This window comes from Urocampus carinirostris, chromosome 2, assembly GCF_059441175.1.
Source record: "Urocampus carinirostris isolate Australia breed hairy pipefish chromosome 2, RoL_Ucar_1.0, whole genome shotgun sequence".
Classification (NCBI taxonomy): Eukaryota; Metazoa; Chordata; class Actinopteri; order Syngnathiformes; family Syngnathidae; genus Urocampus; species Urocampus carinirostris.
The window spans coordinates 1,816,909-1,831,787 of record NC_142350.1 but is presented as its reverse complement, the minus strand read 5'-3'; the positions used below and the strand labels follow the sequence as shown (position 1 = coordinate 1,831,787).

Sequence of the window (14,879 nt, the reverse complement as noted above, 5' to 3'; positions counted from 1 at the left end):
CTTATTTGTGGTTTCATCATAAAGTATCTCAACATTGAACCCAAATTGTTTAATGAGCTTCCATATAAAGGATTCCTTAGCGACGTACAAACTAAACTGTAAACTGTAGTGGAGACTATGCTTTTCATATACTAGACGGATTCTAAACAACTATTGGTGCTACGTCGGCTATGTGCGTGCTGGACTCCACACTCCCTCATTCAGAATCAAAGCGCTATTGATGAGGTTTGCATGAGTTTCATTTAATCTCCAAGCCATATGTACTGATCAGGGTTGGGTAGGGTTACTTTAACTTGATTACTTTGAATTACTTTTGGATTACTCCAATACCAAATATGCTAATAAAAGACAAAAGAAACTAAATATGAATAAGATTACTAAATTTTGTGCAGGCTTGGGGAGTAACGGAATAATACATGGAGAGGCGAAAATGATGTTGGCAAGCTGTTTGGATTTATTTTCATTTTGTTTCTGCCGCATTTTATGTTTTGCCGGAAATCAAAGAGATCAAAACCAGTAGAGAAAGCTTACCACGTGTTGTGAGTCATAACTTTATTCATATTAAGTTTCTTTTGTCTTTAATTAGCATATTTGGTATTGGAGTAATCCAAAAGTAATTGAAAGTAATCAAGTTAAAGTAACCCTACCCAACCCTGGTACTGATGAAAAGAGACATATATAGCTCGCGAGCCATAGGTTCACGACTTCTGTTCTACACGCATATGACCAAGGAGACAAAAAGGACGAAAAGAAGAAAAAGACAAGAGACGGTCATTGATTGTTGCGGAATATTGCTTGTAGGACGTTCAGAACACAAAACGAGCACAGAAAGACGAGGAGGTCACATCTGCACACGAGTTAAAGGGAGCAGAAGGGAGCAGGGGGGGGGCATTATAGTCAGAATATGATTCATACTGCCCCCTCCCTCCGATGACGTCACTCTATTTGCCAAAGGCTGTTTGGTTTTGTACGCACAATAGTGCGCACAATTTTACTTGAGGTCGAGTGAGTTTGGGACTAGGACGCACCCCTCCCTTTTTTAGGACCCCCGTCCCCCTCTATGAATGATGTGAGACAATGCGTCTTGTTGCTGCAATCAGCAACGGTCCTATTGCTGATTCTGTTATAGCAACCGGCCTCCAAACATTGTGTCACTGCAACTAGCAGATTGGACTTTATGACTACTTGGCTCTCAAGCCTTAGTTTAACCACCAAAATGAGGACGAGGGGGCTCAAACAAAGTACACTGACCCGATCAGGATTTCAGAGTTTTCTAAATTGTCTTGAGTGATTGGAATTACAAAAACAAATGACGTCATCGTTATCCAGGTGGAACGATAACAACTAGAACTGTCAAGGTTTCCCGCCACTGACATCCTCTTGAAAATGACAATATTAATTGATTAGATGAATACATGAATGTGTCTGACCAATAGAAATGGGAGCTGTAACCGAGTTACCTTAACTAGCTTTAGCTTATACAGACGACAAACAGAGACACGCTTGGGCACAGGTACTTAGACAGAACTTACACGACCGACATGCATCGTTTTTATTGGTCTGACGGGATCTAGGCATGTCCTGTTTCCATGCTTATTTGGTCCTTTAATCCAAAGGAGGACTGCAACACCAAAACTTGCTTATACCTTTTACCCCTGTCAGACACGAATGATATCCGAACGTTCAGTTCTGGAAGATTGCTGATACAATTTTGGTATTGAAAAGAAGAGATTACTCCCGGTAGATGAACGTCTCTTCAGATATTTCTCACTGGAAAGGCCCAGACCCAAAACTCTGATCCCAATGAGAACTTTGGTGTTCTAATTGGTCTAACAGTTTGTCCACAGATTCCTCTTTGTTCTCCAGCTTCAGGTATCTTCGGCCAATGCCCAGATCAAGATGAGGCCAGCTTTGGTGTGGCCGCTCACCCACGACCTCCACTGGTTTGTTGATCATAACTTGTGAAAGAGGTTCCGGTGGATCTCTGTTTCGTGCTTTTGTCGCTGACAAAAGACCAGTCGCAGAGTGCGGTTTAGTCCTGCAGCTCAGACTTTGGCAGCGTCGAGGTTGGGCGGCTAGATGGTTTACCTCGTCTACCACCAGGGTGGACATGGAGCTTGCAGACATCAGGTAGCGATGGAGCTTCCTGGGAGTGCCGCCGATGGGCGTGTCCAAACCGGGGTCGGCTTTCAGCAGGGACGTCGAGTCCTGCCGATCAGTGTTTGTGTACTCGTTATGATGGAAGACTTCTGTCTGCAGGACTTCCTCCTGATATACGCTTTGCTCGCCCTCCGTCTGCCCGGCAGTGAGTCTCAACTGCAGGAGGGGGTCGCCTCTCGCTGACTCCACCCGGCATAAGCTGCCGAGTTGGTTGGCCGGCAAACTATCCACGCAGCGCCCTCTAGCACCAGCCACGTCTCGGATGTCCGCCGAGGGCACGGCTGCAGACACGGAGCAAATGACGCTGCGCATGTGGGCCAGCAGCATCCGAGTCTCTCTGTCTCTGTTCTCGTACAAGACTGTGTTGGCGCAGATGAGGATGAACAGGCCCACCCCCATGATGACTGGACCCAGCAGCTTCATACGTTCACAGTGGCTGGTGCCAACCGACCACAGAAAGCCCTTGGCCCCCGAGCCCCAAGATCCCCGGGATTCGGATGCAACCTGGCCCCCTGGGGCCGACAGACGAGACATTCGGTAACCTGCCATGGCCAGGGCACTACCTGCCACCACCACCATGATGCCCAGCACCAAAAAGGCGCCGGCGATGGAGTGGAGGCGGAGCTTGCCCCGGACTCCGCCGTCCTTCTTCTTCTTTCGCCCCCACAATGTAAATTTGAGCCTCCGCCGCCGCGATCGGGACAATGACGTGACCCCTGCCATCTTTTGGCTTGTCATGCCAGAGCTTGGCTCCAATGGACGCCGGTCACAGGCCTTCAAAGGCAGAAAAGAAGAAATAGGGAACATTTAGAGCAGCAACAGCTAAGTTGAAAGTTTGAAAAGATTTAGAAAATTCTTTAGACCCGAACGGAAACGAGTCGAAAAAGCTGGAACAGAGACGGATAAACGACAAATGACTGAAGGACTGAGACAGACGGACGGCGGACATACGACTAAAGGACAGATGCCACCGCAGTCTGACCATGAGTTTTCAGAGGGTGATTTACTCTACAGTAAGACCTCGGTTATCGCGGTTAATGGGGACCAAAACCACCCGCAATAAGTAAAAATCCGCGAAGTAGCGGCGCACCTTCAAAAAAAAAAAACAAACAAAAAAAAACTATTATTTTTAATTTTTTTAATTTTTTAGACCCGGTTAAAGGGGAACAAAACCACCCGCAAAAAGTGAAAATCTGCGAAGGAGCACGACCCTTGAAAAAAGAAAAAAATATATATTTTTTAAATTAGTATTTTTTTTTTTTTAACCATTACAGACCGCGAAGCTCTGAAGCCGCGAACGTCGAACCGCGAAGTAGCGAGGTCCCACTGTATTTTGAATTGGTCACATCATGCGCAAGTGGAACGATGCTCAACCACTTGCCAACAGATTCACAAATTAGACGTTTGAACTGTTGACACATGGAGGTGGCAATCTGTCTGATGGGTCCGATTGGGTTCTGGCACAGTTTTGCTGACCTCGTCAAGGACGTGAGCGCACATGTGCAGAAATAATTAAAACCACTTGTCTGGTTTGGAAAGTTTACAAGTCATTATTTGATTGGGTTCTTTTTCGGTAGGTTTCAGGAAATGTTTACCAGTGGGTTCCTTAGCACAGCTTTTGAGGAACCTTGGAATTGATGATATCTCATTTCATTACAGAAGTTTCACCTCTGCAATTTAAGCCCAAAGGAAACTCCACCACACAAAATAACATACTGTACATGAAGTCATCAGCAGTTAGTATATAGTATATAAGCTTTTACCATAAATGGTTTTAAATTTGAAGTAAAACTGCAATGACATGCAGAAGAATGCAGCTGCTGTCTCCTGTGGACTTTTTGCAAGGCCTCCGAAAAATGTACTATAAGGTTGCTTCAAAGTATTGCTGACAGAATATTGCCAGATTCTATCTTTGTTTTTATCAAATCGTCTCTTTCTCTCCTTCTTTTGTTCTCCCATTCTCTCTATATATACGTATATGTTAGGTTATCCCCAACACTTAGAATAAAACCTGCACTCAAAGAAGACACAGAGCCGTGAGTATGACTTACTTGAAAGGAGAATGACCGGAGACTGCCTTTACAGTCTATTAGACTCACTCTAACTGGCCGTCCCCTTTTCCTTGCCTTTTATTAAATTAGGAACACCCTAATTTACATAAGGTTTCTTCTGCTAAAGGAAGGGGGAGTGAGAAAAAACAATTATGACCTGTTTTCACTAATAACATGTTATCGTATCAACACCTGTTTAAACTCACAACAACATGTTATTGTATCAACAATATTACTATTACTGAACTAGGCGAGAATGGCACACTAAGCAAGAATAGAACAGAGTATGCAACAGTAGAATAACTTATTTACAGTTTAAATCCATCATTTCCGACCTGTGTATTCACTTTGCACTATTTCTTATTGTCATCCAATAACTTATTTTCTCGATTTTCAGTTACAGAATCATGTTGTAGTACTCATGTTACACTCAGAGGTTAAACGTTCGTGTTGTCGTCGTCTGGTTCACCGTAGTCAAAAAGATCTGAAAAAAGATCTGGAAAATGTAAGGAAGCATCATCATCGTTACTGTCTTTCTGAGCTTCACCATTTGGGGTGAGAAGTGCATACATTTCTGATACCTCTGTTTTAACAGGCTGTATAGCAGTGGTAATCATTCTGGTGCATAAAACTGTAATGCAAGGGATACAACAACATCCACATAAGGTGAGGATAGCTGTAAATACAGCCTTTGACATGAGAATAGACAACACCAGTTGTTTGTATCTACCAAACATGTCCCCAAACCTGTCCCACATTGGTGTGTCAACTCCAGAATGGTCTTTCATTTTGCTGTTAAGGGACCTGAGTCCTTCCAAAGCTTTGGTGAGACTCCCGTCAGCTGCTGTATTATTAGGAATGAACGTGCAGCACCGATCACCAAATATGGCACAGACTCCTCCTTTTTCTGCTAACAGCATGTCAACAGCAATTCTATTTTGGAAAGCCATAAGGGAGGTAGCTGACAACTGCTCGTGGATGGCGGAGAATCCTTTTTCAGTATGGTTGCCCAGTCTCTGCACGTTATAGTGGATGTAGTTGATTCTGTCTACATTTATATTAATAGTGCACCACCAACAGAGAAGTGATTCAAATCCTGCTGCTATTTGGTCTGCTAACTTATACTCTTCAGGTACTACTCTGGGTACTCCGATGCTATCAAATCTAGGTAGTCTATCAAATAGCTTATCATCTCCACACCACCACCAGATGTCACTTCGAGACTGAGGTGTGAAGTTGATACCTACAGCTTGCACTGCATTGTGTATAATTTCATTTACCCATTTGTTTGCCTATACCAGTTCTATTTATGCAAGAAAAAGATACAGGGACAATATAAAACCCGGAGTAGCTCACCGAAGTCGTTGTCTTCATAATAATGTGCAGCCAATGTCCTCTTATATCTGTGAGTGCAGTAAATCCAGGAGAATAAAATAATTACAAATACAGAATAGAAAAAAATGCTTTCTGTGTGCCGTCAGCCACGTGCTATACGCATCCATCTTTTTCTGTCATGGTCGCCTTGGCGACCGGTCTGCCCCGCCCCCTGGGCACCAGCTGAAGCAGTTGAACTAATCGCGTGTCTGCTATTTAAGGCTGGATGGTGGGCTTTGCGGGTGCTGGCTCATTATATACACATTGTCCGTTCTGTTATGCCTTGTCCTGTTTTGTTGAGTTGGAAGAAGCCTGTGTTTGCACGTTTTGTTAAAACCTGTTTGTTCTGTCTTGTCCCCGAGTTATGGACAACTTTTATTTTGGTAAATAAAAGTTTTGGATCGTCATGCAATTGAGTTCTCCCTTCCTGCCTCCTGCCTCCGTTCTGGTCCGGTCACCCCTTCCATTCCGTGACATTTTTCGGCCAATTGCAGGCTTTGTTTTGGCGTTTAAGCCAATGCCAGCCTGTAAATGATAAAAAGGATCCGCCTCTTGACCTCCGAATAACTTTAGCCAATAGTGATCGATTCAACTGATGATTGACACATCTTTTTCGGCCAATTGCAGCCTTTGTTTTGCTGTTCAAGCCAATGCCAGCCTGTAAATGATAAAAAGGATCCGCCCCTTGACCTCCGAATAACTTTAGCCAATAGTGATCGATTCAAATGATGATTGACACATTGGTTAGCCAATGAAACGCCGGTAAATAAATCCCAGCATACACCGCGGACTACTTGGCGTTCGGGGGAAAATCTAGTCGACGGCTGCAAGTTAGTTGGAAAACTTAATGTTGATCCATAAATAAGGCGCACTGTATTATAAGGCGCATGGTCAGCTTTTGAAAAAAATAAAGGCTTTTAGGTGCGCTTTATAGTGCGGAAAATACGGTATATTGATCTACAACGAGTTATATTACTCATTTGTATTCCAATCAATACATTTTTCCTCCATATTCATTGAAAAGAAAGTATTTATTAACGCTTTTTCAATATTTTTGTATAAAAATGCCTTTATCTCAAACTAATCTATTCCAATTCACTCAATTAGATTTTTCCTAGTCTTCCCAGTCCTTAATTTACCAATTTTGAACTGAAAACAGGAATATTTTAGCTTTTTTGGTATTATTCTGGCATTATCTTGATTTAACGCATCTAAAAATCACTCACTCATATTTTTCCTAATCCGTGGCCCCCGGTGCCCATGTTGAACACCCCTATGGTGAAAACCAATTTCTCAAAAAATCCACTTTTTTCCACTCCTTTTTATCTGTTCTATCAATTCTTCTCAAATGTCACTTTTTTAAACAATCTCAGCTCTTTTGAAAGCGTACTTTTTGACTTTTAAAAACACAATTTTCTGAGTTGTTTTTTCTTTCTTTTTGACGAGTAAGACAGACAAACATATAACAAATAAGACAAACACAGGGCCCAGACAAAAGAACTTCTAATTAATTTGACAAAATTTGGTGATTTAGGTTTCTTATTTTTTTGTTGCAGTTCTCTAATGCCTGCTGTAGAGAACTTCCCATTAAAGTCATATTGTTTTATCCAGTAACATAGGGGTTCTATCGCTGAGGCATCTTCCTTTCGAATGACTTTCCTTTCTTTGCATGTAAAATCCTCTAAAAGCTTCTGTTTTACTTTACTTTGCCCCTTTCCCATTTTTACAACTAAATTTGGACTCAGTGGTTTTCAATACCTACTGTATTCTAACACTGAGTTTCTCTTTCAACTGGATGGAGAAAAATAACATTTTGTAGTAAAACTCACTTCTACCTTTTCAGGTGGAGTTTTTTTTGCCTACATGTATCCACAAAGGCTCACCATTTATTCCCTGTTGCTTTCGTATAAAATACAATTACCTAGTGGTAAATGCATTTTCTTTCACACTAACTTTCACTCTCTTTGAAGAACAAAGAACTTCTCTTGAGTTCTTTTTAAACACATATTAACCCTTGTTCTTTTACTTAAGACTTCACTGTCTTATCTTTTAACGCGTTACCGTGTAAAGAACTTATCTTGAGTTCTTTTTTAAACAGAGAGGAACCTTTGTCCTCTTACTTAAGACTTCACTGTGTCTTAAGGCTCACTGGCCACGTTTCTCTTTTACCTAATAGTGCCTAGGATTGTCAGGATTTCTTTTCTCAACTCTGTTTTGAATTCTTCACACTCATACCCCTTTTTAAATAAAAGTTTCCTTGGACTTTCCGTCAACCTTCGGATCCCAGCTTGTAAGGAAGGGACCAGTCCCGAAAAGGGTCTTAATGCTGTGGCCACAGACTTGCCTGGATCTTCTCTCACACGCTGGGATCGTCATGTATCTTGGAATCCGGCTCGAAGGACCAATTAAATGTTAGGTTATCCCCAACACTTATAATGAAACCTGCACTCAAAGAAGACACAGAGCCGTGAGTATGACTTACTTGCAAGGAGAATGACCGGAGACTGCCTTTTCAGTCTACCAGACTCACTCTAACTGGCAGTTCCCTTTTCCTTGCCTTTTATTAAATTAGGAACGCCCTAATTTACATAAGGTTTCTTCTGCTAAAGGGAGGGGGAGTGAGAAAAAACAGTTGTGACCTGTTCTCACTAACAACATGTTATCGTATCAACACTTGTTTAAACTCACAACAACATGTTATCGTATCAACAATATTACTACTATTGAACTAGGCGAGAATGGCACACTAAGCAAGAATAGAACACAGTATGCAACAGTAGAATAACTTATTTACAGTTTAAATCCATCAGTATATACATATTTCTCTCCTCTCTTTCTCTCTATTCATATTTTTCTTTCCATCTTTCTTTTTCTTCCTCACTTCCTTTTTATCATCCTTTTTCTTTGTCTCTTCATTTATCCCTGTATATCTTCTTTCTCACTTCTTTCTCACTTGCTTTCTCTCTTATTCTCTCTATTTCTCTCTTTCTTATCACCATTTCTCTCTCTCTTTCTCTGTCCCTTTTTCTTTCTAACTTTCTTTCTTTCTTCTCATCTCCATTTGTGTCACGCTTTTCCCTTTTTGTCTTATTTTCCATTTCCCTCTTTGTTATATTCTCTCTCTCTATTTCTATACATATTTCTCGCTTTTTCTCTCTTTCTATACTTATTTCTCTCTTTTTCTACAATTCTAGTTTTTTCACTTTATCTGTCTCTTGCCCTCCCTCTTTCTTCCTCTCTCTCCTGCCCTCTTGTTTTCTTTCTTTCTTTCTTTCTTTCTTTCTTTCTTTCTTTCCTTCTTTCTTTCACTTGTTCACTTTTTCACTTGTTCACTTATTCACACTTTCTCTTTCTCAACCGCGATGATATGTAAGTAACTGCAGCTGCAGTCTCTTAGGAAAATATTGCAGCGCAAAAGAAACATGTAGAAAAAAGTTGCTTCACATTGTCGCTGACACACTGTTGCCAGAATATAGCCTTTATCTATATCATAACCGTGTCCCGAATATTCTGCCAATTTAAAACTTGTTGAGACGCACCCTCTTATTTTACAGTCAAGGCTAGGACAAGAGATGAAAACTGGCGTCCTTCAACAACACCAACGACCTTGGGCCTAAAGCATCCACAAACATCTTATATTATCAGTCGAATCGATCTTGCGTGGACCTCTGCCAAGGAATTGAAAACAAATTTGGATTTTTAAACAAGAGTCCTCTTCTTAAGTATTGTTTACACTCTATAATGTCAAAAAGGTTATTCATATAAACGTAAATGTAAATGGTCTGCATTTATATAGCGCTTTTCAAGTAATCAAGACCTTCCAAAGCGCTTTACAATGTGCTTCACACTTACCCATTCACTCACAGACCCACACTGATAGCAGCGTCAACCATACAATGCAACTACCTGCTTATTGGGGGCATTAAGGATTATTTATATATATATATATATATATATATATATATATATATATATATATATATATATATATATATATTAAACAATAAGCACCAAAGGGAAAGTTCGGCTTGAACTACATCCTTTCTCAGAATTTTTCCCGGGAACGAGTACTGTATATCTTTCCTTGGGAAACCCAACATTTATCTTTTCTACTCCCCCAATCAGGGGTTTCAAATTTGCAGCCCAGGGGGCCAGTCGTGGCTCTCAGGATGATTGTTTGAGGCCCTCACCTTAATATGAAAGTTGACCGGACAGTGTGTATTATCTCATCTCATCTTATCTCATTAGCTGCACCGCTTATCCTTAGTAGGGTCGCGGGGGTGCTGGAGCCCATCCCAGCAATCATCGGGCAGTGGGCAGGGGACACCCTGAATTGGTTGCCAGACAATCGCAGGGCACACAGGGACATACAACTCTCTCGCTCATTCACACCTAGGGACAATTTGGACCGGCCAATCCATCTGAAAATGCATGTCTTTGGAATGTGGGAGAAAACCGGAGTGCCCGGAGGAAACCCACGCAAGCACAGGGAGAACATACAAACTCCACACAGGAAGTCCGGTAGTTGGATTTGAACCCACACAGGAGGTTCCCAAGACCTTAGAACTGTGCCGCACACGCGCTAACCACTGCGCCGCCGTGCTGCCCAGTGTGTATTATTTATTGCATAAATATATAAACTACCGAGACCATAAAACTACATTAATTTCTTAAAAAGATGTGATTTTTAATGTCATTATAGAGACAGTATCTATTATTTGACTACTAGGTGTGGCTGTATTATAGGAAATGAGTGCTACAAAGCACAAGGATAAATACAAACTATAAAGCCTGAAAGTAAGAAAAAGGCATAATTTTTCTTGTTTTTCGCCCGTTTTTGTTTTTTTCCGGCACCCGAAACAACAAGATGGCCGACAATTATATACATTAAGAGGCGGTAAATTATACACACTGTGCCCTTAAAGTGCAGCACATGTAAATGATAGCGTTTATTGGGATGTTTGTGTAGAATATTTAAAAGTAGATTCTAATCTTTTTGTTGTAGTTTATGGTAAATTAGAACAGCAAAAAGATGACGGACACTCATTTAATGTAAAATCAATGCAAATTTCTCAACCTACGAGTAGTTTATAAAATGCACATAGATATGTTAATTCGAGTTTTTTTTTACTAATTATTTCAATTCCTATTCTTTTTTCAAATGAATTACATAAAACAAGGCAATGAATAATGCACACTGTCCATTTGAGCGAAGCCATGGCAATTTATGGATTGATTGATTGATTGATTGATTTATCTTTATATTCATTATTAAGTCAAGTTAAGTCATGCTTTGCGATAAAGGGCTGCACAGACTACAGATAAGAAATACTATTAAAATACTACTACAGCCTTACAAAAATACTACTACAGAAATAATACAAAACTAGAGATCAAATTTAGTGCTTAAAAAACAAGGATATCGTTCATATTTTTTTTTGCTTTTATTTTGAGAAGAAAGAGAATACAACGGAAATACTACAAAATACAATGTAATGTTGTTTATATTAATATCTTACTTTGTGTCATGAATTTTAGGGATATTTGAAATTAATTGAATGTTTTCAAAAATAACTTTTTGTGGAAAACGATTTGGCCACACCTTACCTGGACCCTAGCTCCACTGGCCCCGGGTAAATTGTGTTTGAGACCCCAGCCTTAAATCAAATGAAAGCTGCTAGCGATGCTAATTTTGCGCATGCGTAATGAGCCACCAGTTGAAGGTCGACATAGGCGCAAAAAGCGCCGAAAACGTGCACAAGAGCCGCCAAGTTGCGCCAAGGGCGCTTGTTTGTTTCTTATGTATTTTTCCCCGTGCAACATGCGGCACATTGCTGGGCGCGGCGACGCGCATTCGCTGCAGTCTTGAGATCAAGCGAGGCGCGTGCACGAAGGAAGGTCTGGTCCGGGACTCGAACAGGGACTCGCATGCAACAGTCCGCCCACGCCAACTCGCCTGTGTCGTTGCACGCGCGCCGCAGGTTCCTCATTGCTGGAGGGGCGCCAGATGATGGTAGGGTAGTGAGGGGACGCCGGAGAGACCCTCTTAGCCCCTGCCTGCATCTTCTCCGCAGTGCCCGGCCAAGATTGCCGTCAAGTCCCGCTCCCTCGCTCTGCCTACAGTGAGTAGTGTCGTTTGCGAACGAAACGATTCTATAAGCCGGCTCTCTACCAATCATAAGCCGGTTTTAGTCCGGATGTTTTTTTTTTCCTATTTTGAAGGCAAAAGTGATTGGTTCAATAACTTTTTTTAAAATTCTGATTTACTTTTTCTTTCCTTCTTTAAGTCAAGTCATGTTTACCCAATTTCTCTATCTCTCCATTTCTCTCTCTCTCTCTCACTGCTCCACTGGTATGGCCTTCTTGAAAGTGCATTTTCTTCTATGTGGCCTCTGATCTCAAATGAGTTTGACAGCCCTGTTCTAAGTTGTATTATTGTGTTGCTGTGATATTGATATATAAGGAAGCACTGTTTTCTACTTTTGCATTTCTTTCTTTCCAGGACCAATCACATGGACGAAATTCTGTTGTTCCACACTTTGGTGCCATCATGTGGTAGACTGCACTCAGGTACATTTGTAGTTCTCCTTTCTGTAGTGTTATTTTTTGATGCTGCATCATAAACTTTTTTCACTAAATTCGCAGCATTGTCTTTACACACCAGACATTTGGATTTATGTTAATAATAATAATAATAATTATAATAATAATAGTAATAATAATAATGGGTAGCACGGCGGCGCAGTGGTTAGCGCGTGTGCGGCACAGTTCTGAGGTCTTGAGATCAAACCTCCTGTGTGGAGTGTGCATGTTCTCCCCGTGCTTGCGTGGGTTTCCTCCGGGCACTACGGTTTCCTCCCACATTCCAAAAACAGGCATTAACTGGTCAGGTATATTGGCCGGTCCAAATTGTCCTTAGGTTTGAATGAGTGAGCGAATTGTCTGTCCCTGTGTGCCCTGCGACTGGCTGGCAACCAGTTCAGGGTGTCCCCTGCCCACTGCCCGAAGATAGCTGGGATGGGCTCCAGCACCTACCCGACCCTACTGAGGATAAGCGGTGCAGATAATGGATGGATGGAATAATAATAATAATAATAATAATAATAACAATAATAACAATAATAATAATAATAATAAAAGGTTTCATAGAAATAAAACAAGACACATTTGTGGAACAATTTGCCATTGTAGCTGCAAATTGGCCCTGCTGAGATGGATCGTCCCTGTCATGTCCTGCACCGTTGTCATGGCGCCCAGCTGGCCCCGCCCCTCGCCACCGGCTGAGACGCATTGGACTGATTGCTTTTGGAGTACTTGAACGCTCCTTTTGGGACTGCCCGTTGTGAGATCATTGCTTTACCTTGTTGATGACCAGTTAATGCCTGTTTGATCAGAGTAGTGCTTAGTTTGTAATTTTGATTGCCTTTGAACCTGTTTTTTTTTGTTTTTGGTCCGTTTGAGTGTTGGACAACTTTTCTTTCCTAATTAAAGTGACAGATCATTTACGCATATGAGTTCCGACTTCCTGCTTCCCGGCCCGTTTCCTGACAGTCCCTCTCAAGCGGTCAAAACATAAATCGCAGGAGCCACACAAGTCAAATGTGGCGATCAGATGGACTATTCTATTCTATTCTATTCTATTCTATTCTATTCTATTCTATTCTATTTTGTTTAGCGTTTTAGAAGAGTTGCTTAGCTCCAGCGATCAATGTGTGATTTACAAGAGCTACGGAAGCCTTTTCAAAGTCAATCCAGCCAATCACCAAGCCCATTCTATTTTATTCTATTCAATTTTATTCTATTCTATTCTATTCTAAGTCTTAGAAATGGATTGCTCCCCTCGAGCTATCAAAACTTGTATAATAGGAACCACACTAGCCTTTGACCCACTTCAGGGATCACAGGTTGAAGATCATTTCATGATTCTTGGACATTGAGGAAAGTAATATCACGCAGGGTGAGTCGGTCAAAAATGTAGGTGACACATTTTATCCTCATCTGTCCTTCCAGGTACACGTTAAAAATATTGCTCGAACAGCTTTTTTTCCATCTTCTCAACATTGCAAAAATTAGCCCTATGCTGTCCCAGTCTGATGCTAAGATTATAACTCATGTGTTTGTTACCTTCCGTCTCCATTCATCCATTATCTGCACCGCTTATCCTCAGTAGGGTTGCGGGGGTGCTGGAGCCCATCCCAGCTATCTTCGGGCAGTGGGCAGGGGACACCCCGAACTGGTTGCCAGCCAGTCGCAGGGCACACAGGGACAGACAACTCACTTGCCTATTCACACCCAGGGACAATTTGGACCGGCCAATTCACCTGCATGTTTTTGGAATGTGGGAGGAAACCGGAGTGCCCGGAGGAAACCCACGCAAGCACGGGGAGAACATGCAAACTCCACACAGGAGGTTCAATCTCATGACCTCAGAACTGTGCCGCACACGCGTTAAGCACTGCTCTGTCGTGGTGCCTACCTTCCGTCTCGATTACTAAAATGTAGTACTCTTCGGTCGCCTGAAGTCTAGCATCAAAAGCCTTCAGCTGGAACAAAATGCTGCAGCGAGGCTATTAACTAAGACAAGAACGTATTTTCACATTGCCACCATTTTAGCTGGCCTTCATTAGCTCTCTGTCAGTTTAAGATGGGATTTTAAGATTCTTTTGGTATTACACAAATGTATGCATGGACTTGCCCCCTTATATCTTTCAGATTTAATTTCACCAAATGTTGCTATTCGGAGCCTTTGCAACGAAAATGTTGGTCTACTCGTGATCCCAAGAGCGAAAAAAAAATACGCATGTTCGCGAGCGTTCTCCTTTCAAGTCTCGGTGCTGTTGAATGCTCTGCAAACTCAAAGGAACTGTTGGAATCTTTGCTTAAAACACACTTATATTTTATTGCTTATGAATGACCTATATTGAATTGCATGTCTTTGTATTGTTTGTTGATGCCTTTGCAACATCCATTGCAGCCTGGTTATCCTGGAAGGGAGATTACCTCATGTGCACTTCTCAAAAGGTTTCCTAATTTTTCTCATCCTGACTTTTTGAGTTTTTCCTTGCCCTCATTCAGGTTTTAGATCAAGGCATGGTGTAATAATAGTCTGGAGTCTGTACATCTCCTTGAGACTTCTTGTGATTAAGGGCATTACAAATAAACATGACTTGGCAGGACTTGAATTCTGACTTTGACAATCAGCTGGTCAATTATATTCTATGCTATGCTATGCTATGCTATGCTATGCTATGCTATGCTATGCTATGCTATTCTTTTCCATTCCGTCTCGGAAAT

General features: G+C 41.6%; 1 protein-coding gene across 3 annotated transcripts; it reads right to left on the bottom strand.

Moving 5' to 3' along the window:
- Positions 1-392: 392 nt before the first annotated feature.
- Positions 393-11,701, bottom strand: tmem200b (transmembrane protein 200B). Of its 3 annotated transcripts, XM_088328283.1 has the most exons (3): positions 11,542-11,701; positions 5,568-5,614; positions 393-2,934 (listed from the first exon to the last, which is right to left on the bottom strand). In XM_088328283.1, the coding sequence occupies exons 1-3, from the start codon at positions 11,573-11,575 to the stop codon at positions 1,768-1,770; spliced, it is 1,248 nt and encodes a 415-aa protein (XP_088184409.1). In that variant the 5' UTR covers positions 11,576-11,701; the 3' UTR covers positions 393-1,767. The 3 variants fall into 3 exon arrangements, with proteins under 3 accessions (XP_088184409.1, XP_088184410.1, XP_088184411.1); XM_088328284.1 differs by lacking the exon at positions 5,568-5,614 and having other exon boundaries at positions 11,542-11,693; XM_088328285.1 differs by lacking the exons at positions 5,568-5,614; positions 11,542-11,701 and adding an exon at positions 4,212-4,237.
- Between the last annotated feature and the right edge of the window lie 3,178 nt (positions 11,702-14,879).

Bases quoted from the DNA above. Each gene is read 5' to 3' on its own strand.
- tmem200b (XM_088328283.1), bottom strand. From the start codon at position 11,575: ATGAGGAACCTGCGGCGCGCGTGCAACGACACAG. The intron at 5,615-11,541 runs GCGAGTTGGCGT...CTGCACTCACAG, and splicing joins GCGCGCGTGCAACGACACAG to ATATAAGAGGACATTGGCTG. The intron at 2,935-5,567 runs GTGAGCTACTCC...CTGCCTTTGAAG, and splicing joins TTATGAAGACAACGACTTCG to GCCTGTGACCGGCGTCCATT.